The 24,240-nt window shown below is 35.5% G+C and overlaps 1 protein-coding gene across 4 annotated transcripts in view; it reads right to left on the bottom strand.

Annotated features, from left to right (window-relative positions):
* Window positions 1–24,240, bottom strand: part of TMTC2 (transmembrane O-mannosyltransferase targeting cadherins 2) — a 456,130-nt gene that overhangs the window by 119,074 nt on the left and 312,816 nt on the right. For all 4 annotated transcript variants that reach the window (XM_004463553.4, XM_071218982.1, XM_058308504.2 and 1 more), the window contains one exon: window positions 23,204–23,325. In XM_004463553.4, the coding sequence (XP_004463610.2) occupies window positions 23,204–23,325 (122 nt within the window). The remainder of the gene's footprint in view (window positions 1–23,203; window positions 23,326–24,240) is intronic.

The raw sequence follows: 24,240 nt of genomic DNA, 5'->3' as shown, positions 1-24,240 counted from the left end.
CAAGTGTTGCAGAGGATGTGGAGAAATAGGAGTACTCATTAGTTGCTGATGGAAATGTAAAATGGTATATAAAGCCTCTGTGGAAGACAGTTTGGTAGCTCTTCAGAAAGATAAGCATAGAATTACCAAATGACTCCTCAATCCCTCTATTAGGTATATATCCAAAAAAACAGAAGGCAGGGACTGGGGCAGATATTTTGCACACTGATGTTCCTAGCAGCATCATTTACAATTGCCAAAGGATGGAAGCAACTCAAGTGTTCACCAAGTGATGAATTTACGAACAAAATGTGGAATATACATACATACAATGGAATATAATTCAGCTTAAAAAGAATGAAGACCTGATATATATAACAACGTGGATGAATCTTGAAGACTTTACACTGAGAGAAATATGCCATGCACAAAAGGACTAATACTGCATGATCTCACATATATGAAATAATAGAATAAACAAGCTGATAGAGTTATTAATAGAATCTAGATTATAGGTTACCAGGGGCTGGGCTGTTGGTAGGGAATGGGGAGTTAATGCTTAATTTGTAAAGAATTTCTGTTGGGGTTGACTAAAATTTGGGAAATGGGTGGTGGTGATGGTAGTACAACATTGGGGATATAATTAACACCGTTGAAATACATATGTGAATGTGGTTAAGAGGGGAAATTTTAGGTCATAGATATGCTACTAGAATAAAAATTAAAAGATAAAACATAGGACTGTACAACACAGTGAACCCTATTTTACATGATGAACTATATATAGTTAATAATACAATTATAGAAATGTTCTTTCAGAACTGTAATTTATATACCTTACTAATGCAAGGTATTAATAATAGGGTAGTAAATGGGGGAAAAATGCATCCTAATGTAAAAAAAAAAAAAAAAGCTGAGAAACAGAACAATATCAGCCTTCTTGTAGTGTTTATTAATCTATCATTTACCTTCAGTTCTACAGAGAACAATGCTATATACGATGTCATACTGGGAGACTGCTTTTTCAGTTCTCTGGGTAAATGGACTTGTGTTTGACTTTGCTGCTGGTAAATTTATTAGAAACCTGAAAAAAAGAGAGAAATCTGGAGCCAAACAGGAAGAAGACAGCCACGTGAGGACAAAGGCAGAGACTGGCGTTATGTTGCCACAAGCTAAGAAATGCCTGGAAACACGAGAAGCTGGAAGAGGCCAGGAAGAATTCTTCCCTAGAGCCTTCAGAGAGAGAGCCTGGCATTGCCAACACCTTGATTTCAGATTTCTAGCCTCCAGAACTGGGAAAGTATACATTTCTGTTGTTTTAAGCCACTTAGAATTTGCAGTAATTTTTTAAGGAAGCTCTAGAAAAAGAATACCAGCCATATGATTATGTGCTCAGTTTTGGGAACTGTAAAGACTGAGACACCTTTGGGACATGTGAGATGTCAAGGATGTGGTTTGTTGCTGAGGCTGAATCACGAAGCAGAAGGGAAGGTAATTCAGTATTCCAAGAAAATTGTCAATTGTGTCAAATGCTGAAAAATAACCACTAGATTTAGGAACACAGACATCACTGATGACCTCAGAAAGGTGCATTTCTAAGGAATAATAGGCCCTGAAGCCAGAGGCAGTAAGAGGAAATTTGAGAGAATGGAGTGAAGAAATGGACACTGTACTTAGAGACAACTCTGCCAGAATGTCTAGCTGTGAATGGGAAGGGAGAGAGAATGTCAGCCACAAAAGATGAGGCAATGAGGATTTCTAAAAAGAATCCAGAAAATCACAATAAAAATTGTGACTGGTCATAAACATTAATGCCTAGTTTTTTTTCTTAGTTTAATTGAAAAACAGAAGTTAATATTTTAAAAATCTACTTTCAGAAATCTTAGATAGCTTTCCAATTATGGTAATGGCCAAATTAAACCTTCCCAGAATTCTCCAAGTTGCATCCTTTTTCCTGGAAGCTTCACAGAACTTGACTCCTACTTGAGGTTGTAACACTTGGCGTATGGTATGGTAAACAGCTTTTTTAATCTCTTCTTCTAATTGTAGATCTCTTTAGGGGAATTGTTTAGTCATCACTTAGTCAAGGGCCAGATGACTGTAGGTGCTTATAAATGCATGAAGAACATAGAATACCTTGAAAAAGCAAGTAATCAATGCACACTTTTTAAATGCATACTTTCCCTGAAGTACTATTACCTATGTAATAGAGAGCATAGTTTCCAGTGGGTAGATCTGACTAAATTTCGAGGTGTGATACCCAAAATTTCACTCCTACTGTCATCAATGTCAATACATCCCCTCCTCAAGGGGAAAACAAGAAGCCACTCCTTTTATCAACATTCTATGTCCATAAGACAGCACCAAACATTCATGGAAAATGGTGTCCAATAGGAAAGTTTACTTTAGATGGTTACTTATTCGATGTGATATCCATTTAGGGAATTTCTGCAATTGGAAATCCCCTATTAGCAACGACTCCAAACCATTCAGCTGGGCCATTTATGCAATGCAATGGGTACTCCTCGTTTGTCATGACCATCTCCATGAGCACTCACTTGATCTCTCCAGCTCCAAACTGTTTGACAAGAGCATTTGGAGTGGCTATGGTGATTGGCCCCTATCCGGCAGGCCTGAGCTCAGAACTGACACTTGTGCTGCAATAGTTTAAAACATCTGATGGTGGCTAGGAAAGCTGCTTTATGAGAGTAGAAGAGCAGGACCAAACAACAGCTGCTTCACAGCTGGGTCACAAAGGAAAGCAAGAAATCCCTCCACACCATAAAAGGTAGCGGATGATGGGAAGGCAATCGCAGTGCCTCCATTTGTCACTGGCAGGGTGCCACTTGCTCTCAAATCCAAATACTCTCACAAGAGGATGAATCCAGATGTAAATAATTCCCTAATTTTATACTATTTTGTAGAAAGTCTCAGCGGTAAAGAACATAGAGGGTGTATTTAACTTATTTAGTCTACAAAATTCTTTGCTGATTTAACCGGGGCACTGAAAAGAGCTCTTGATTCAACAACAGAAACCTGAGTTCTGGTCTGGTTCTAACATGAAGAAAATGAACAACCTATGAAAGCCACTAATTTAAATATTTTCATTTTCCTCAATTGTACATCAAAGAGCCTGGGTTAACTGAACTGTAACGGTTATGATTCTCTACTCTAGAAAAATAGAATTCAATTCAGGTAGGTAATCATTGGTTAAAAATTTGGATTAAGGAGAAACTCAATTCTTAACTCATGTCATCCTCTCCCATTACTTTCCAGTCTACCATAGATGAGGAATTTGCACTCCACTAACAGCCCCAGTAGCTGGCACTGAGATTGGGGAAAGTAACTGAGATCTAAAAACAATAGAAGTTCATTTTATGTACTAATGAATGAAACAAAACAGAGGTAGGATAAATGATCCATTTATCCTCTTCTGGAAGGCATTTCAAGGTAAGACACCCATCAAAGGTAGAAGATTCTAGAAAATTTTTTATATGGACCAGACCATATATGTATTGGAAGTGTATACTGTACTTCAAAGTAATAGAACTCTTTTTTTTTTTTTAACTATTTCAACAGCATCAGGATAATCATCAATATCAGTTGGCTTAGAAGCATTCTACTTGTCCTCATTATTATATTTAATTATAATAGCACTCTCTTCCTTGTTTGGACAAAAATTCTATAGTCATGCTAATTCTTGTTTACTTATCACAGGTAATCAGAAAAGCCCAATGATGGCTCTTATGCTGTGCCCACCATATGAAACCACTAGGTTTCATTAGCAGCCTCAGTTTGGGCTCACTGTGAGCCCAGCTTTCCTTTTCCCAAGACACTCTCAAAACCGAGGGCATTACCAAGAACATCCTTTCACAGCCACAAGAACATAGGCATTTGTCAAGTGTAATTAAGTTTCCATTCATTTTTTCAGTTTGTCTGTTGACACAGCACATTGCAATTCTACTTTTTCTTTGAAGGTAATATAATAAGAACAGAAACATTACAGAGCAGCTTCCTACATGCCAGGCCCTATCCCAAGCACTTTATGTGTATTGTCACATTCAATTCTCATAACATTCCTATGAGATACTACTATTACCCCCAAATTACAAAAGAAGAAATTAGCAAAGAGAAGCACAGAGAGCTTAAGTACCTTGCCCGTGGTACAAAAGCTTGATTTGGTGGAACTGGGAATCAAATAAAAATAAACTGACTTCACAATTTTTGGGCTATGACATTATTTAGGCATGTCCTAGAAGTTCAGTTTCAAGAAGGAATACGCTACTTAAACATGAACAGGATTTTAGCATATGTGTCCATTCATTCATCCACCCACCCGCCCGCCTGCCCATCCATCCATCCATCCCTCATCACATATTTAGAGAGTACTTGCAATATCCCTAATCATTGTGCCAGACACTGGATATAAATGAGATAACTCTTGCTCTTTAAAAACTGTTATATTGTGGAATTTTGAAGATTGACTCTTCCCAGTTGTAAGATAATATTCAAAGGGCTCTCATTAGACATATGCATAGTACATAAGGAGAAAACCAAGAGCAGGGCATCTATTATATCTAAGTAAATCATAATGAAAAAAGGAGGTCACATACTCTGGCTGACGCACAGATGGATGAAAAGTTGGCCACGCATCAAGGTAACCAACTATTTAGTTGGTTCAGGGCCAGGTGCTTAAAAGTTGTCTTTACAAGATCCAAAGTTTTTAAATGATTTAAAAGTCTGTTTTTTCTCCTAGCGTTAAAACCAATTGTAGCGAGCAAAGGTTAATTTGATACCGACCAGCTCAAAACACATTTATTTGACAGAATCAGATTTTTTAACAACTAAACTTATCAAGTTTCTACTTTCCGCCAGGCTAAATTCTTGAGCTACCTTCTGTGAATAATGATTTTTCTGAGGCTTAAAAATAAAAATCTATTGAAAACAGCATTGTTTACTAAGCAGCACTCATTCACTTTTACCTCTAGAGTGTGAAGTGACAAGAGGTATTGCATGTAAGATTATAGGAATCTTTAAACTAGGCAGAAAGGGGAAAATACACACACAGCAAATGGCCAGAGACTGGCACACTACCAGCAGAGCGAGTCTGCATGTGTAAATGCAGATGACAAGCGTATCGTCAGCTGAATCATTCCCAAGTTCCAGCAGTACAGCGCGCTAGTTGAACAAACACATGTGTTTTGGCATTATTACAAAATAAAATTTTCTCTTTCTCTCTCTCTGACAGTAAGAGAAAAATGTGGAATTTCACAGGAAAATGTGGACCAGTAATGGGGGAAAATTGAGTACAGAGGTGACATGGTGATGGAGAATAAAAGTTTGAGCTTCTTTGCCTCTAGATAGACGATTTAACAGTAGTTTGGCTCAGGGCTAAATTATCACTGTCAACAACTAAGACCTTCTTGACCTTGGGAGGAATGATGTGCGATGACTGCCGCACAGGACTCACTAAACATCAACCTCCCAAATGCTCTTCACATTCTGCAGCTTAATTGACACCTGAGCTGGCAGGTTTATCCGTGAGATCCAGGAACTAAATAAGTCCTAGCAACTGAACTGACACCCCCAATCATAAGAGCATTTTTACCAAAGCAATGTGGAGGTGTATAGGAGGGCAGTGCAGTTGATTTGACAGCATTCCTTTCACAACTTATAAATATAGAGGCGCCTTTGGAAGGAACATGTTAACCTACTCAGCTTATCAGAAAGCGAGGTATGTACACTTTGGAGACGATGTCATGCCATAGGAAAGAAAAACACAGTACTTTGAAGAATTGGGAAAATAGGCTATTAAATTACTCAATCACTTAGAGCAGTTTTAAATGAGAAAGTAAAAGTGGATAAATAACAAAAGAGAAATACTGACACAGAGGAAAGGGCATGGCTTTGGAATCACACAGACCTGAGTTTGATCATCTCCTCAAGGATGATCCCTACAATCACTGGGCTACTTGGGCTAGTTACTTAACATTTCTGGAAACTCAGTTCGTTACAGGGATAATATTGGTACCTCCTGATAAGGTCAATAACTGAAACAGTGCGTGTAAGCTCTTAGAACACTGCCTAGCACTTTGTAAGTACTCAATAAATGTTAGCTCTTATGATCTTTGTGTAATAGGGACACAATAGCCATAGTGCAATATCTTAAGAGGATTAGATGATATAAGAGATATTTAACAAGCAAAGCACAAAGACACATTGTGAGCAGTCAAAAAAAAAAGATACTTCTTAACCAGACATTTGTACTTAAATCCTTTTACCCAAAGATAAGTCATGAAAATATATGATTTTTTAAAATACATTATTTATAAGAGCATTCCTGTAACACACCTACAGGAAGAACTTAGTGATCCAAAACACTTGGTTTTCAACCAAATTGTCTCTTTTTCTGGAGTGTCTTAGAAAACTGTAGGCAAATTTTGCCTTTAGGGCTCAGGGGAATTTTAAGAAAAGCAAAAACAGAATTCCAAGGCTTGGAAGTGAAGTTACAATAAGAAGAACATGGGACAACTATTTATCAAAATGGAAACCTCTTTATAAATGCTGGTGATAGTTTAAAATAAATTTTCCCCAGAAATACAGATTTTTCAAAAGGTCCATTTTCTCTTTGAAGTGCTGACATGATTTGGCAAGCTCAGATTGAAGTAGTTAGCATAGTTCAAGCGGCTACTGATCTCAGAGTAATAAGAAAGTAGAACAATACTGACCCTGAATAATGCAATATACAGATACCTGCTATTTCATAGATGTAAAACTTTAAGCAAGATACAATTTTATTCAGATCTGTTGTACTTTATATTTATTTCCTCAAAGTAAATGATTATAGATGAACATTTTCATATATATTTCTCTTTTGAAAAAAGTAATAATTAAAGAAGAAGAGCAGGGTAGGCAATAGAGGGCAAGACAAAGGGAAGCACAGAAAACACCCAGGGAAGAGACTGTATTAAGCAGAAAACTGCTGTAATGAAAGATAAGTACAATATAGAGTGGAAAGGGCAGTTTGGGGTGTTGCTAGACCAACTGGATCAATGATCAGATGGAGTCAAATCAGCATGAAGAGACTCAGCTGTGTGTCTGAAGAAGGGGCAATTACAATAGATCACATTATCTTTAAGAAAGATTTTATACAAGGCATTTTCTCTCAGGGATTGTGATCACTTCAGAACTGTGTGGCTTAAAAGAGCATATCTAATACATTAATTTCACAAATATTTGGATATCGATGAAAAGAATATTCCTCAGATATTCAAAAACTGATTTATAAAATGACTTCTGGTACTGTAAGTTCTTCATAATTGTAACACAATAATTTATGTTACACACTGAATAAGTAATATTCTGTTAAGGTACAGTTAATACTTTCTAAGATGGCGAATGTCCTTCAGCATATACGAAAACCTTAAAAAGTAAAGTCTGTTGCTCCTATAATATTTATCAATGTAAATTCAACCTAATTACTTCTGTTAGAAAGCATTTCCAATTATTCACCATCCTATCAAATTTATATATCAAGCTGATTCTTCAGGTAAAATGCATAAATATTATGACAGATCTGAAAAAAAGACAATATTATTCCTGGATGCCATGCATCATGAGTCACAGAATAAAAGAATAGGGGCTGGGAAACAGACTTTGGCCCAGTGGTTAGGGCGTCCGTCTACCATATGGGAGGTCCGCGGTTCAAACCCCGGGCCTCCTTGACCCGTGTGGAGCTGGCCATGCGCAGTGCTGATGCGCGCAAGGAGTGCCATGCCACGCAAGGGTGTCCCCCGCGTGGGGGAGCCCCCACGCGCAAGGAGTGCGCCCGTGAGGAAAGCCGCCCAGCGTGAAAAGAAAGTGCAGCCTGCCCAGGAATGGCGCCGCCCACACTTCCTGTGCCGCTGACGACAACAGAAGCGGACAAAGAAACAAAAGCAGACAAAGAAACAAGACGCAGCAAACAGACACCAAGAACAGACAACCAGGGGAGGGGGGGGATTAAATAAATAAATCTTTAAAAAAAAAAAAAAAAAAAAAGAATAGGGGCTTATCTGTATTCTGTTATACCTATCAAAGAAATACACATCCATTATCATCACTACCAGTGTTTAGGAAATTCTACATATTCCCTATGAAGTAAATGGCTTATCCCGCACAATCTTCTGGCATTGCATTTCAGGGTTATCAGAGCAAAACAGAGGGCTAGAATTTCATAGTCTACTATATTGTTAAATGAGAAAAAAAGAGATATTTTCAATGGTGTGCTTTCATTCGTATCTTATAATAATGATCAGTATTTTTATATTCATAGGATTACCAGACCCTATGTAAGTTCCTCATACATATTCCTTACTTTAACTCACATAAAGTTATCCATTCTTTTTCCTTTTTGTCTAATTACTTTTTGTCAAACTTTCACTGTTGACATTTAGTTCCTCAAAATTTTAATTCTTTTTTTATTTTTGCTTCTCTCCCCCTTTCCTTCCACCATGCAATAATGAAATAATTTATTCATTCAACAAATACGTATTTATTTCTATAGTCCTCCCTCAAGATCTAAAAAAAATAAGTGAGACTGATCTGATGCCCAGTGGAGGAAGGTAAACTAGAAAATAGCTAACAATAATGCAAGGTTGTGGAGCTAAGAAACAGAAAGAACCCAGTGGGGATGGGTAATGGTGTGTCACTGATGGCCTAAAGGAAGGTTATATGTAAATTGGGTCAATATCAGCTACAGAGTAATTTCACCCACATTCATTCAACAAATATTTTTTAAATAATATATTCTAAGCATCAAGCTAGTAAGGTAAGAACAGGCAATGTATTCTCACTGCCTAAAAAATATAAATAGTATACAATTGCATGCAGCTATCATGTGCAGTAAGAACCCTGGAGAAGTATTATAATAAGGCTCCCTAGAAGAATTAGTGACTAGTTCATGAATGAAGGAGTGACTGACTTGAGACTGCATGGATGGTAGGACTTTGCCAAGTGGAGTGACATGAAAAAGATATTCCAGGCAGATGAAGCGGCGTGTTTGGAAAACACAAAGAATGAGAGAGTATATATATATAGATATATATATATATAGGGAGCTACCAGAAATTCAGTATTGTGGGAGGTGATGGCTGATGAGGCTGAACAAGGAAATCTGTGACCCGATAATAAACAATGCTCTATATCATACAAAGACACAGGATTTTACTGAAGAGCAATAATGATATTGTTCTTATTGCCAATTGCTAACATTTATTGAACCCTTACAATATGCATACCAGGCAGCGCTCTAAATGCTTTACATACATGCATGGACTCATTCAATCTTCCAACAACCCTCTAAAGAAGAACTATTTATACTCTCATTTTAGACATGAAAAGAATAAGATAAAGAAAAGTTAAGTAACTTGCCCAAGCTTACAGAGCTAATAGTGGTGGAACAAGGCAGGCAGTCTAGAGCCAGTTCCCATAGAGGTTTACCTTTCTAAGATGATGGAGTGCTAATGGAGGAGGGGAGGCAAGCTGCATAATCAAACATATTTTTCTTAATATTTGCTTCCATATTTTTGAAATAAAAAAAATAATCTACTGAGCATTTACTGCATATAATACACTATGCTTTGTGCCACGGGAAAACAAAAATACCTGATATATCCTTTAACACCAGGGATTCTCAAAATATTTATGGCATAAATATTTATGGCTATATGGCTATATAGCCATAGATATAGAGAAAGAAACAAGAGATAGAAATAGAGGACTATGAGGTCATTTCAGAATATGTAACATACATTTAATTGGAATATCAGAAAGAGAAGAAAGAGAACAGAGCAGAAGAAATATTTAAATTATGGTTGAGAGCTTTCCAAAATTAGACACCAAACCACAGATCCTGGTGTTTTCTGAGTATTCAAGGGGCATCATGTAATGCTAGAATGTAAGAAAGTTCTCAAAGGAAATAAAAAACACCACAATGATGGAAGTATGTTAAAGGGACCCAGGAGTCAACAGAAAGAGCTCCCAATGGCCAAAGCTGTAAAGAAAATAAAGTTTTGTTTGATTATAACCCATTATATAAAATAAATATCCTCACATCCATACTAATGTAAATGAATGGATGAATAAATAAACAAATGGGGTGAGAGAGACAAATCATCCCAGAAGAATTCCAAATAATTTACATAGGCACTCTGCCTTCAAGGAGGGAGAACATAACTCCCCTCTCTTAAGTGTGGATTGTGCACAGTGTCTTTCTGCCAAAGACTATAGTATGGAAAGGGAGAGAAAAGGAGAGTATCTTTACAGCAAAGAAATCTAATAAAAACTACTTCAAGCCAAGTCATTAAGGTGAACATAAACAGTGATAAAGCATGTCGACAATACATATACCATGATATGATATGATAAGATAAGAATGGCACTGACTCTGTGGTCTTCCTCCTAAAAAACTCATATCCTCAGTCCATACTACTTAAGAAAAACATCAGTCAAATTCCAGTTGAGGGTCTTTTTACAAAATACCTGACCAGTCCTCCTCAGAACTGTCAAGGTCATTGAAAACAAGTGAAACCCGAGAAACTGCTACCATCAAGAGGAACTTGAGAAGACAGGACTACTGGGTGGGATACTGGAAAAGTAAAAACACATTAGAAGAAAATATGATAAAATATGAATAAAGTATGGACTTCAGTTAATAATAATGCATCCCTATTGGTTCACTAAGTGTGACAAATGTATTGTACTAATGTAAGATGTTAATAATAGGGTTGAAACTGGGTATGGAGTGTGTGGGAACTCTCTGTATTGTCTTTGCAAAGTATCTGTAAATTTAAAACAAAGAGGTTAAAAAATATTATTGGATTAATAAAAACTCTGATGTCAATGCCACAAAATTTTAGCCTTGGTTTTATCTGAGTTAAAAACATGAGGATTTTTTAACATTTGTTCTTTTTTCCTATATGTTTGAAATAGTTTTGAATAAGAAAAATAAATTCCTAAGCTAAATATGTTGTTAGAAATTAATGTGACTCAAACTGCTAAATGTGGTGGGTGATTGTATTCCAGGCAAAGGAAAAATTCTCAAAATCATTATGACTTTCTCTGAGGTATCATTCCGTGTAAGAAATAAACAATGGCATTTAATACAAGTATGTCACATAAAGGTACTAAATATTGCAATGAACAAATAATATTTCTATTTCAGGAATTAAGATAATCAAAGCAAATTTGGAATCTGGCTGCAAATTAATAAAATGAATTTCCTCTTTCAAAATTATGACTGATATTCAGTTAGCATGAAAAAATTACCTTGTTCTATTAGTATTCTAGAGATTGCAAACACATACTCAGTCACACTATAACATGTTAAACTACAGTCCAACTCATTTTTGTTTTGGACTCCTAATTTAGACAAAGGGCTAGTTTAGGGCAGCTGTATCTCCAAAATGAATAACAATTTTTTTACTTCCAAAATGTCCACCTTAGCTTTCTTTATCATCTTATTCTTTTTTAGTGGCACCTCTGTCCTGACTCCTGGAATTCTCCTATCTCTGATAACCCATCTCACAGGAAAGCAATGAAGTACACTCATTTTTATGAGATTCTTGGATGCTAAATACTTGAGAAGTTTATATTTCATGATAACTATATGAATATGCTTTCCTACATGAGGAGTAGTAAATTACTTAGCAAGCAAATGTGCAGGATTTCTGGGTCCAACTAAGTGGTCTACCATTTGATCAGGTAGAGATTGGGATCACTTTCACCCACATGTACATCTAAAATCTTTCTATGACCCACCCCCTTCAGTTTAGTATATTATATAATTCCTCAAAGTTCATTTGGCAGAATTTTCTTTCCTCAGGATAAGATGTTCAACTTTGATAAAGGGTTCCATTGCTAAGTATACCAAACGGGATTTTAAATACAAGGAGAATTACATACAAGACTTAAATACAAGTCTCTAAAGGCTAATATGTATTATATATTAACATATTTTAAGAAGAAATATAATATGCAGCTTTTCCATACTAATTTTCCTATTAAATCATATTTTTAGAGAACATTTAAATATAATAATGATTCATGGAATACATTTTGAGAAACACCACTTAGTAGTCACTATTAAAGGATAACACTGAGAAAATCTTTTTGGCATCTTAAATTTCATATCGGAAATTCCCTATTTTATTCTCACATAAAAGCAATCCTTTCCATGTAACATTATTTACTGAGTCTGCCTCAGTAATATTTACAGTTAAAACAAATGAACTCACTAAGTTCATATGTATATGAACTTCCCATGAAGTAGTAAGGGGCACAGGCTGGATAACCCCTCTTCCACATAACTGGAAATGGAGTGGAGAAGATAATTACCACTAATGGTGAATGTTCACTCAAGTGAGAAAAAGGAAAATAGAAACCCTTAGGTAAACATCTTGGGCCAGAGTGATATAGTTCTACTTAATCCTATATATCTAGGGTGTTAATCTCTCTGAGATACACAAAGAAATCTTAAAACATAAGACTATAGGCTCCCAATCAATAATTTTTTTTTTATGTAAAGTGAGTACATTTCAGATTCAAGCATACAGAAAGTCTATTCTTTTTCTGGCTATTGCTGTTTTAGCCCAAGAATTAAGAAACATAATAAACTATATAGTAAATAACATCTTCAAGTTCCATCCTTCATAGACATAAATTTCTTTGACTATTTCTCCATCATACAACTTTAAAATGCATGGCTTTATACAATAGTTGGTGCCTGTCTTAAAACTCAGTGTCACAAGCCTTATGTCAAACCAACCAAAGGACCTGTTTTGTGTGTTAATCTTTCTGTGTATTGCTGTCTTCCTTCTAAAGTAGTGCTATTACAATGTACAGTGAATTACAGTATATGCTCAAGGCTACACCTGTGACAGAGAGCCTCAATTATACAAACAAATGAGTCCTGTAATTTTAAGCCCTTTAAAAGTATTATGATTTCCACTATGAAGTGAAATAAATTACTAGGCAGGTAAGTGCTCAGGTGCTCAGGATACAAATCATTGTTCTATCAATTGATCAGGTAAAGGTCATATCATTTCATTCAGGCCTCTCATCCCCACTCTCTACAATGTGAATACCATATGTTTCCTTCAAACCTTAAAACCTGTGGAAATACACACACACAAACACAAACACCATATCCTTCTTTTTTAAAAAACTAAAATTAAATTTAAAACAATAAAAAAATTGAATATTACCGGCTATTTTCTTGTTACTTTACACACACAAATACTTAAATCTTTTTCTTACAATTAGCTATGATAAAAATTTTTTTTTCTATTTAAAGGAATACACAAAAAAATACCCTTTTCACTTTGGAACTACATTAGAAAAAAAACTAAAAAACTGAATGGAGCTTTGTTTAATAATTTTTAGGCAATTTGAAGTTATCAGTAAACACATATACACATGAGGTACCAGGCATGCAAGTATTATCATTATAAATAAGCAAAAGTCTAGAGAGCTATTTAAATAGCACAGCTCAGGGGTAAAAGATGGGATAGTACAATGTATTGGACTTTGGAGACAGTTCTTGATGCAACCTCTGTGAACCTCAACTAGCTCATAAGATTACATGAGGAAAAGTGGAAGAGCGCACATATTAATGCCTATTCCAGCATGTGATAAATAGTATGAGCTAATATCAGGAGGTACTGTGACTGAAATGACTACTGAAGTGGTAAGGGACCACTCTATATATACAGTTTAATTCTTTAATAGGGAGGAAAGCAACAGATGACGACAGTATATGCGAAGAGAGATATGAAATAAATAAGAAGTTCAGATGGTCCTAGAAGCTCAGAAATTGGGAAAAAATTAAGCTAAGACTAGAATTAACTCTGCCAGGAACAAGCATAATTTAAATTAAAGCTAAGGATATAATCTACATCTCTGCAGATCTCATGCTTCAGGTTATTGAGACTCATGGACCTCAAATAAAATGCAGGCAAATGTAATGGGGAAATAACAAAATGTTATTGACTTAGGAAAAGCTGGGTTGCTTTTGAACCTATTTTTGAGACTGTAAAAATGAAAACTTTCACATTCTGTAACAGATTTGGCTTCCTTTATATATACATGTATTGGCAAAGCTATAGGTATATATTCAGATCCAGATGCCACAGTATATAACAAAAAACATGTCATCTACTTTTGTAAAAGTATTGATCTATACACTTGGGAGGAAAGGCATTTGCTTTTCAAAATGCATATTATGGGTACCACCCTTTCTACGAGTAAACACAGGCTTAAACAAGATGCTGTTTTAACAAGGAGTGACACTGAAATTTTCATCTACTTGATACATTAAGAAAAAACAGCCAAGGTAGGAAATGTAAACATAAATTAAAAACAGAATTTAACTTACAGTAAAATGTTTTCATTCTTTATTCCATGACATGAGAGTCAACATGATGGCAAAGAAAGAATAGCAAGCTGGAAGTCATGAAATTTAGTCATGTAGCTTAGTGTATCGATGGGGCTAATTTAACAAACTAGAAGACCGTGAAAAGGGAAAAAAAAATGCCTACCAAGTGATGTGGGATCCATGCATATAATGGAAATTAAAGAGTAAGGAAATAAGATTAAGGGGCCCCCATATAGGATTTTCCTGAAACAAAAGTCTTTTCTACCAGTAATGGTAGCTCACAGCTGGAACAGCTATTGATGGCTTTGATTATACATTTCCTTTAAACAGAAAAGACTGAGGACTTCTCAATGCCAAGGAAAAGTCGAGTTGGTATTGTACCGTCATTGTTTACTACTTAGCATGAGACAAAGTACAGGGTTAGTAAACGTATATAGAGTGCAATTTTTAGTAATGGATTGGCTTTATAGAGTTCTACAAAAAAAAGTCGGTCTATTATTTAACAGCCACGCTCCTTCTTCACCTACATCTGTTCAGAAACATGGGATATATCAGAGTACAGAGAATCATGAGGGTATTAAACAGCTGGACTATTTAAATTAATGAAATAACTACCCACCACATATGAAAAGCAGACAGACAAAATAACAACAATGAAACGTGAGTTAGTTTAAAACAATATATTATTTTTAAATGTATTACCCCTAAACAAAAAGTTGACAACACCTTTCAAATACATGTATAATGGAGATATAAAGCAGCTAAAGTTATTTTAGATAACTTTTAATAACAAAGATGAATATTTTAATTTTTATTGTTCCTGAAAATATCTAGCAAAAAAAAAGTCTCCAATGATGCCTTTCACTAACTGAGAAAATCGGAATAAAATCTGGGACATTTTGAAAATTAAATTTTGATTACAAGACTGAGTTTCAATTAGTGGCAACAAGTATTTATAAGACTTATTCTAGACAATAACTTGCATATCTAAGGGAGAGAGGAGCTAAAAAATGAACTACCAGATTCACTACGCTTCATAGAAAAAAAAATACAATTGTGGTGGTTTGAAGCTGTATGTACCCCAGAAAGATACGTTTTTAAATCTAATCCATTTCTGTGAGTATAAACCTATTTTAAGTATGACATTTGGATTAGGCTACCTCAGTTAAGGGGTGACCCACCTCATTCAGGATTGGTCTTAATCCTATTACTACACGAAACGCAATGAATGTCTCATGATGATGGAGGAGGAAATCGTTGTTATGGGGGGAGGAGTGGGGTGAGGGGGTGGGGGGTATATGGGGACCTCATATTTTTTGAATGTAACATTAAAAAAACAAAGACAAAAAAAAAAAAGAAATATATTGAGGCAAATAAAAACGAAAAAAAAAATCCTATTACTGGAGTCCTTTATAAATCAAATGAATAGGCAAATAGCTCTGGAGCTCAGTATCATGTCAGTGGGCCCTACTTTGGAGTTTGTGTCCCTGAGTGTGATAGAGTTGGACTCATATGTGACCTTTCTACACATGCCTCTTCTGTCATTTTTAATTAATCTTTGGTTGGTACTAGTGTTGGTATATACTCAGGAGACTTGAATCTCTGGACTGGCTATGTGCCAGCTGGGCCCTGAGCCTCAGCAGAGTTGCAACTCCTACTCTCTCGTTCATTGGACTTATGCAGGTCAGCTAACAGGGAGGTGAAGATGGTTAATCACCACACCAGGGAACTGAGAGTGCCTACAACTGCAAGCAAGAGAATTGTATCCATCATCCATGTGGAATCTAAGCCCCCTCTCAATGTAGAGGTGGAGTGGGCATCACCATCCCAGGGCCCACAGAATGGAGGAATAAAATATGGATTAGAGTAGACTTACTGATATTCTACTATGAAACTTTTGTGACTACTAATAGAAGAAATTGAATCACTGATGGGGAGAAAGTGGCCACAGTAGTTGCTGAGGGCAGGGAGTGGGAAGAAGAGACATGATGATGGGGCATTTCTGGGACTTTGGAGTTGTCCTAAGTGATATTGCAGGGTCAGATGCTGGACATTATATATCCTGCCATAACCCACTGAATGTATGGGGGGAGAGTGTGAACTACAGAGTAAACTATTATTCATGTGGTCCAGCAGTGCTCCAAAATGCGTTCGCCGAGTGCGATGAGTGTGCCACAATGATGGGGGCAGTTGCTGGTGTGGGAGGAGTGGGGTGGGGGGATGGGGGTATACGGGAACCTCTTATGTTTTTATAATGTAACCTTTTTTGTGATGTACGTATCTTCAAAAAAATACAATTTACAAAAATGATGGGGGTGGGGGAGTGGAGTATGGGTTATATGGGAACCTCTTTTTTTTTTAATGTTACGTTCTATATGATATATTAACTTTAATTTTAAAGTTTTATTTAAAAAATAAATAAATAAAATGAATAAAGAAAGAGAAAAAGAAAGCCATGGAAGCAAGATGCTGAAAGCAAGCATACCTGAAAGAGAAGGGAGAGACCAGCAGGTGCTGCCATGTGCTTTGACATGTGGCTGAGGATACCAGGATTGTCGGCACCAGGTTCTTTGGGAAGAAAGCATCACCTTGATGATGCCTTGATTTTGACATTTTCCTCAGCCTCAAAACTGTAAGCTAATAAATTCCCATTATTAAGCCAACCTATTTCATGGAATCTGCTTTCAGCAGCCAGAAAGCTATAACAACAATGGTAAGTATACTATCTCCAGAACGCTAAATCATAATGTTTACTGTAAGGCAAACATCAGATAAAACCAGTTGAATACTGCATTGAATTAAACTTTCTTCTTTTTGTCCAATATTTCAGTAGCAGGATATATGTGCTATTAAGCCTTCTCTTTTCATAGAATGGAGTTTGCACCTTGAATTAAACATACCCATAATAATCAGAACCACAGGAAAAAGTATCTTTTGTTCCTCTCTTCCTGATCTAAACACAACAATACAGTGATTATAATAAAACAAGACAACTCAAATGTTTGTCAACATGCAAAAGGAAAAGAATATTGCTCTGGAGAGGGCCAGATAGGGAAAAAAACCACCTCAGCTCTTCTAAGTGGTAACAGTAATTACAGAAGACTCAAGGAAACACACAGCACTGCACTTTCAGATAGGCTATGCCAATGCCTTTTTCCCTGGGGTGTAGAACTTTTCTATGGATCTTCAAGCACTTTCACAACCAGAGCTTTATGTAGTTAATTTAGCTTTGGCTAGACACAGAAGGCTGGCTGAATGCTTCCATTGCAGTAGCCAAAATAAAGGTTTTCTGTATCAAGAATTACTACTAGAGTGTCCCATATCCTTCCTTCTCTCCTACTAATATAAATCTGGAAAATAAGCTAACAGCCAAGTAGTTTTTACTACAATTTAAGTCAATATTAATTTCACTGGCTCAAAAAAAAAAAAAAAAAAAAAAAAACAACTGCAAAATCTTTGGTTTAAATGAATTGACCAGGGCAAAAAGACCAAAAAAAAAAAATCAAAGCAAGCATGAGCACACAACTGGAGAGCCCACGCAGCTTTAGAAACAACTATAAAATCATCTGAACTACTCTAATAATGGAAATGTTATTCCTTCCTTTCTCTCTTAATGCATGCCCAATTTGAAATTCATGGAATTAGCCTTAGGTAACAAAGTTCAAACAAGGAATAAATCACAATTTTAAGCAGAGCAATTCAAACTCAGCTCGTGTTTAGTATTTTAATTGGACATGACATTGGTATGAAACTTCCATATATTTTAAATGGATGTCAACTGGGCCCAACTATATTTAAACATGTAGGTTACCAGTGACCCTAAGGCAGAGCTATTCCCTAGGGTGCCCTGAAAAATTTGCAGTAGTTATAATGTGGGATCTAAAAGTGCCAATAACCTAAAACAGAGGTCTTATGTACCTGACCAATCATGCCTAATAATAAAAATATATTTAACCATGCAAACTAAACTAGTATTTAGATAATGCCTGAAAACAAGTTATTAAAACGTGGAGAAAAGAAGGGCCTTTTTTCCATTTTGGGTTACTTTTATAATCTCTGATCAGTTAGAACAGATCTAGCAAGAAAAAAACACTCCACTTATAAAATTATTTAATATGCACTGAAAATTAATGATACTCAATTCAGAAAATGCTGAGGTTATATTCAATGCTACTACATAAGAGTTATGTGACCCTTGGGGATGTTCCTTCGATCTTTAAAATTCAGATTCCTCATTTACATAAAAGGGGTATTACTCACCCTTAAAGATACTGTGAGGCTTCTATGAGATAACACAGGTCAGGACATGCACACGCTCCTGACCCACATCCCCTTCTAGGGTCTTGGAAGGTTACTCTATGTCCACTCTATAATTGTACCACCCTCATTCATTCATTTAATTTGTTCAGCATATATTATTGAGGGTTAGAGCAATGCTTAACATGGAGTCTCAATACACATGTTGAAAAAATGAAACGAAGAATGAGGATATGAGAATAGGGCTAGGGGAAACAAATATTAAAAAGTCAGGGACCAAGCCCTTAAATATCTTAAAAAAGGGAAGTGTACAAAGATTGGTCCAGGGATAGTTACCAAGAGAGTGAAATGCTGTGTTGTGAAAGAGATGAAAAGATAAGTAAAACTTGGTCTCTGCCCAGGCCTAGTGTCAAAAGACAGACATCAAGTATGCCGGCCATTCAATTTGGGAAGTAATGTCATAGAAATACTAAGACCAGTGTTATGGAACTATAGAGACCAGAAAAAAAAAAAAAGACTTGAAGAGCCAAGCAAGACTTCACGGAGGAAATAAAATTTGAGCTGGCAGAGAGAGGAAAAGAACATTTTTGGCAGAGGAATAAGAAAAGATTTGACCTACAGAATGTGCCAAAGCATTTTGGGAGAACTTAAATCTCTTTGGACTTTTCTAAATACTGTAAATGCTACATAAATTCAGAAAGAAAACCTGTAGGAAAAAATATTAATGTACAGAGTATCATTCTGACTGTAATAAAAATAGCAGTACCAATATATTTTTCTGATTCATCTTATTAAAAAGTATAATTTTTACATGAAATCCCACTCTAAAGTCTTAGTCTTGCAAAGTTGCATTTTAATTGTACACATTTTGCTTTTGGTCAGCTTTGATGACAGGTTCAACGTGCCATTCCACTCCTATTTCTCTTCCCTGGAGACAAGTAGCTAATATGATTTTATAATGTTTTATTTAAAGCATTCAGATATCAGGATGTAGGGCATTTCCCACCTTGCCAATTTCATGTTAGAGACATATTACCAGGCAAAGAAACCCAAAATTAGAAACAACTGAGGAAGAAAGTATTAAAGATGGTTCAGGGTTTTGGCACTATTCTAATAGGGTTTGTATTTCATCCAATCGGCAAACTGGAAACTATAAAAGTGTTGGTGGGGGGTGGGGATTTAAAATTTGGATTATAATTCCTGAAGTTTTTCCTTCCTTCTACATGTTTTAATAAATTAAAACTTTCAAATCTTGTAGAAAAATATTTTCTGAAAAGAAAAAGGTAGCATTTAAGATCATGTTTTCGGTACAGGAAAAAAATATTCAGCCTTGAAAAAAATAAGGATACAGAGTTTCTATATTCAGAGTGGTGTCATAGTCTAAGCATATTCAGAATTACATTCATTTATGTTTCTAATTTTTTTCTTTACAAAATGAGTTTTTTCTTTGTTGGTAAATCTTTCATCTAAAAACTTTAGGGATATTTTTTTAATATGATCACTATATCAACCTAATTTAAAATGCTTCTATTTGAACTCCATAAGAACATTTAAAGATTTATTTTTTTAAAGAATATTTAAAAAAATAGTTGGGACAAGAGGTATATGAATTATATTCAAAAGGGAAACTGTGTGAATTACTTCCTTACAGGGCTAGAAATTGGAAAAGGTTTTCATATGGCAAAACAATTTATCCCAGGTGATGAAACTAATGTTATAAATGCAGAAATTAGAAATTACAACTTACTCTTTCATTCTCAGCAATTTTCTCCCTTCCCTTTTCTGTTTGTTGAGCCCCTTGTATTGATTTGTTTCATATATTCTACTTCTTCATCTATTTTGTTTGCTTATGGGAAGATGCCCTTAACTTTATTTTCCTATTGTTCAAATGAAAATTGTTTTGCTATCCTATGTTTAATTTCAAACAGCAATTCCTCATTTTCTCTTTTTTTTTTTCTTGGCACCCTTTTTCATGAAATGCTATATATTCTCATCTCTTTCTAAGGGCAATTATTTACGTTTCTTCTGTTCTCTCAGGATTCCTTACTCTATTAATTTGTTTTAGTTTCAATCCTTTATATTTGAGGCTTTCCTAATATAACAGATGGTCCTTGTTGCCCACTGGTATTTAAAAGTGAATTAATAACGCCGAATGGAAGGTCCTAAGGCATAGATGGGCTTTGCAACTAGACGGATTCATTGATATGTCTGATTTGGGAGCCAAACATTTATAGCAGGAGATCCAAATATAGGTAAGTGGAAACCTTTTCCCTAGAGTAGTTCGATTTCTCCAGATAAGAATTCAACTATCTCGTGGGCTGGTTGGGGGTTGGAAGGAAGGGTTTAACCTGGATTGCTGGTGTTCTATGTGGGTAGGGAAGGTATATTGAGTATCTGAGTACTCAAGAGATGACATTCAACCACTCCTCCTTTCAGTTCCCTCTGCATTACACCTTCAACTGTTTCTGAGTCTTGGGTTGCTTACTCAATTGCTCTGCTAATGTGGGCCTCCTTCCCCTGACTTGCAGTAAATGCCAGGTTGCTGACACTGGTTACATGGGGGATAGATCTGACTGGTCCACATATACGTTACAATCGATTATCCCATTTTATTCCTCTCACTTCTGCTCTCTTCTATACCAGCTGCCTCCAAGTCTTGAGCAGCTTCATGTTTCTATGGAGTAAGTCAGATTTTTTTCTCATTATTATCCTATTCCAAAGGTTCTTTGGATTCTGGTTTACTCTGCTCTGATAAATCAGTTATCATACCACCATCACTTTCTGACTTCCAAAAATCATTTTAAATATCCATTTAATTCTCCCCTCCCATTCTGCTTGTTCTTGTTGGATAATTCCTTCTCAATATTTTATACAGTAAAACATATTCTTATTCACCCACCCATGTGATAATGACTTTCTTTGTTCACCGTTCTTTTTGTATCTCACTCTAACTTGTTCTATATTTGTGTTCTTTTGAAGAACATCTTCTGGAATTTCTTCAAAAAAGTTTGCTAGTGAATGGATTTTTAAAAAAAATTCTTGGCCTAGGAATTCCCTAGCATTGCAAGTAAAGTAAATTCAAAACAAAATGCTATAAAAGGAAGAAGGTAGTGACAAATTCCAGCAAAGACCTTATTCATTCTCTACCCAAATCCCATGTTGAGACAGGCAAACTTCACTGCTGCCTTCTTGTACTATAATACAAACTTAGTCTTTATGGTGATTTCACAAAGGGTAGGTGATTCCCTTCATTATTTAGGCACCTAATTCCTGGACTTGCATTGGTCCAAAGCCTTGTCTCACATTCCAACAAGACTGGAAAAGAGAAAGGTAGGAAAGGGAAAGGAAAAGGAAACACAAAAGAAAAACAAAGGGAGGGAAAGGAAGGGAAAGGAAGGAAGAAAAAATCCCCTTCCCATAGTTTTCACAACTGGTAAACTGTCCCAGTCAGCTGCAGGATCAGCGTGCTGTTACTGTTCTATAGTTAATTCCTCATATTTAGTTGAGAATTTCTTTTACTGTTTAAGCTCAGCTAAGCATTAAAGCATGTTTATTAAATTTTATTAAGCATATCTAGATACATTAGTGTGATTTCTTATTACTAGTCTATATACATAATTTCTTTACTAGCATCCTAAGGTCAGCTTAGAAAGGATACAAGATAATTCTAAGTGTTTAATCAACAATCTTCAGTAGGAAGCCAAAGAATATTATTTTAGATAATTAAAAGATACTACCTTTCCATGAATTCACTTAAGAATTTACCTTCTGACCATTTACTCTATGTTTATCTAATTTTATTTATTGTCATTAATATTGTAGAGAAATTACGTGGTGTAACTAAATAAAACATAGTTAAGAGATTCAAACTAGAATTCTGCCACTTACTAGCTTTGTGACTTCAAATAATTTACTGGCCTTTTCAAACAATTCCCCATTGTGTAGAATGAAATATTAATATTTCTTTGAAACATAAGAAATTCCCATTTTTGTAGGTCAAAAATGGTGGAATACGGACAATTTCCTATGATTCAAACGAATGCCTCTTTCATGGAACTCCCAGGGTGCTTTCACATAGTGAGTGGCTAAATGTTGGTTCTACTCCTCCTATAGAAAGACTGCATTTGGGAGGAGTTACAAATAACTGTGATCAAAGTTCAAAGTTGCATATGATATTCACTATTTAGAAACAATCAAATTTAGTTCTTCATTATAGAACATTTGGAGCTAATATTGGCTTGGAGAACATCATCCTTATGTAAATATTGTTATTATAAACAATCCAGTATATAATCCCTTATTGGGGCTCATCATTTACATATTTTCATTAACTTACATCAAGGATCACGGTATCTGACATCTTGTGTAGGGTAACGTATATAGCAAATGTAACAATTTTTTAAAATCTTTTTATAAAAGTTCTAACTTAGTACCATCATCATTACATCCTAACAAACTAAGCTAATTGGCTCAAAATGAGTGCTTCAAGCTCCATCCACCCCTTTCCACAATGAGATAACCAATTTCTAAAGAGTGAGGAAGGCAGTAACTCACTGTTAGAGCTAAGAGTTTCCCATAGGTGAGATGAGCAGGGATGTGATCAGTCTTGGATCTCAATGATTCCATATACCAATGCTCTGCTTCGGGGAGTTTGCTTAATCTCATGTATGCTTCACCTAGAATTGAAAATTATGAAGATTAATCTGAGAATACTGCTTTCTGACAGCAGCAGCAGCATTCTCATGTTTACATTCCAAGACATTTTAGATGCTGTGGTCAAGCACTTTCATCCACCATCTCATTTGATTCCCAGAGAAGTCATCAGCATTTCCAGTTTACAGATGAGAGAACGTGGGTTGGGAGAAATTAAGTGACACGGCTAAAGCCAAAATTTAGTAGATGATAAAGCTTTGATTTTTAATGAAGAAACATCTGACTCCACAGCATATTTTTCATCTGTTTTTTTCATGAATCTTTATTTTTTTCTAATTTATTGAAGTATACACTCATACGTAAACATACATGAACAATAAGTATAAAGTAATAGTTGTGAACTTATAAAACAAACATACATAACATCATTCAGGGCTCCCATACCTCAGCCTACCACGAATACCTTGTACTGTTGTGAAATATTTCTAACTAATGATTAAAGAGCATCTTTAAAATATTACTACTACTACTAAAGCATCTTAAATTTGATGTATCCCCCCCAATCCACACTATTATTATTTTTATATCATTTATACTTGAACACATGTAAACGATAAGTATATAGTAAATGCTGTGAACTAACAAAGCAAACTAACAATGCATAACATCATACAGGGGTTCCATACATAAACCTACCATCAACACCTTGCATTGTTTTGTGACATTTGTTACAAATTATGAAAGAATATCAACAAAATCTTACTACTAACTAAAGTCAATATCTTACATTTGGTGTATTTTCCCCCAATCTACCCTATTACTATTTAAAATAATTTTTTTATTACAGACGTTATAAACTTATAAAACAATCATGCACATATGCAGAATACAACACCCCTCTATCAACACACTACATTGTGGTGGAATATTTGTTACTA

Source organism: Dasypus novemcinctus, chromosome 12 (genome assembly GCF_030445035.2).
Source record: "Dasypus novemcinctus isolate mDasNov1 chromosome 12, mDasNov1.1.hap2, whole genome shotgun sequence".
Lineage (NCBI taxonomy): Eukaryota > Metazoa > Chordata > Mammalia > Cingulata > Dasypodidae > Dasypus > Dasypus novemcinctus.
This window is presented reverse-complemented; position numbering and strand designations above follow the sequence as displayed.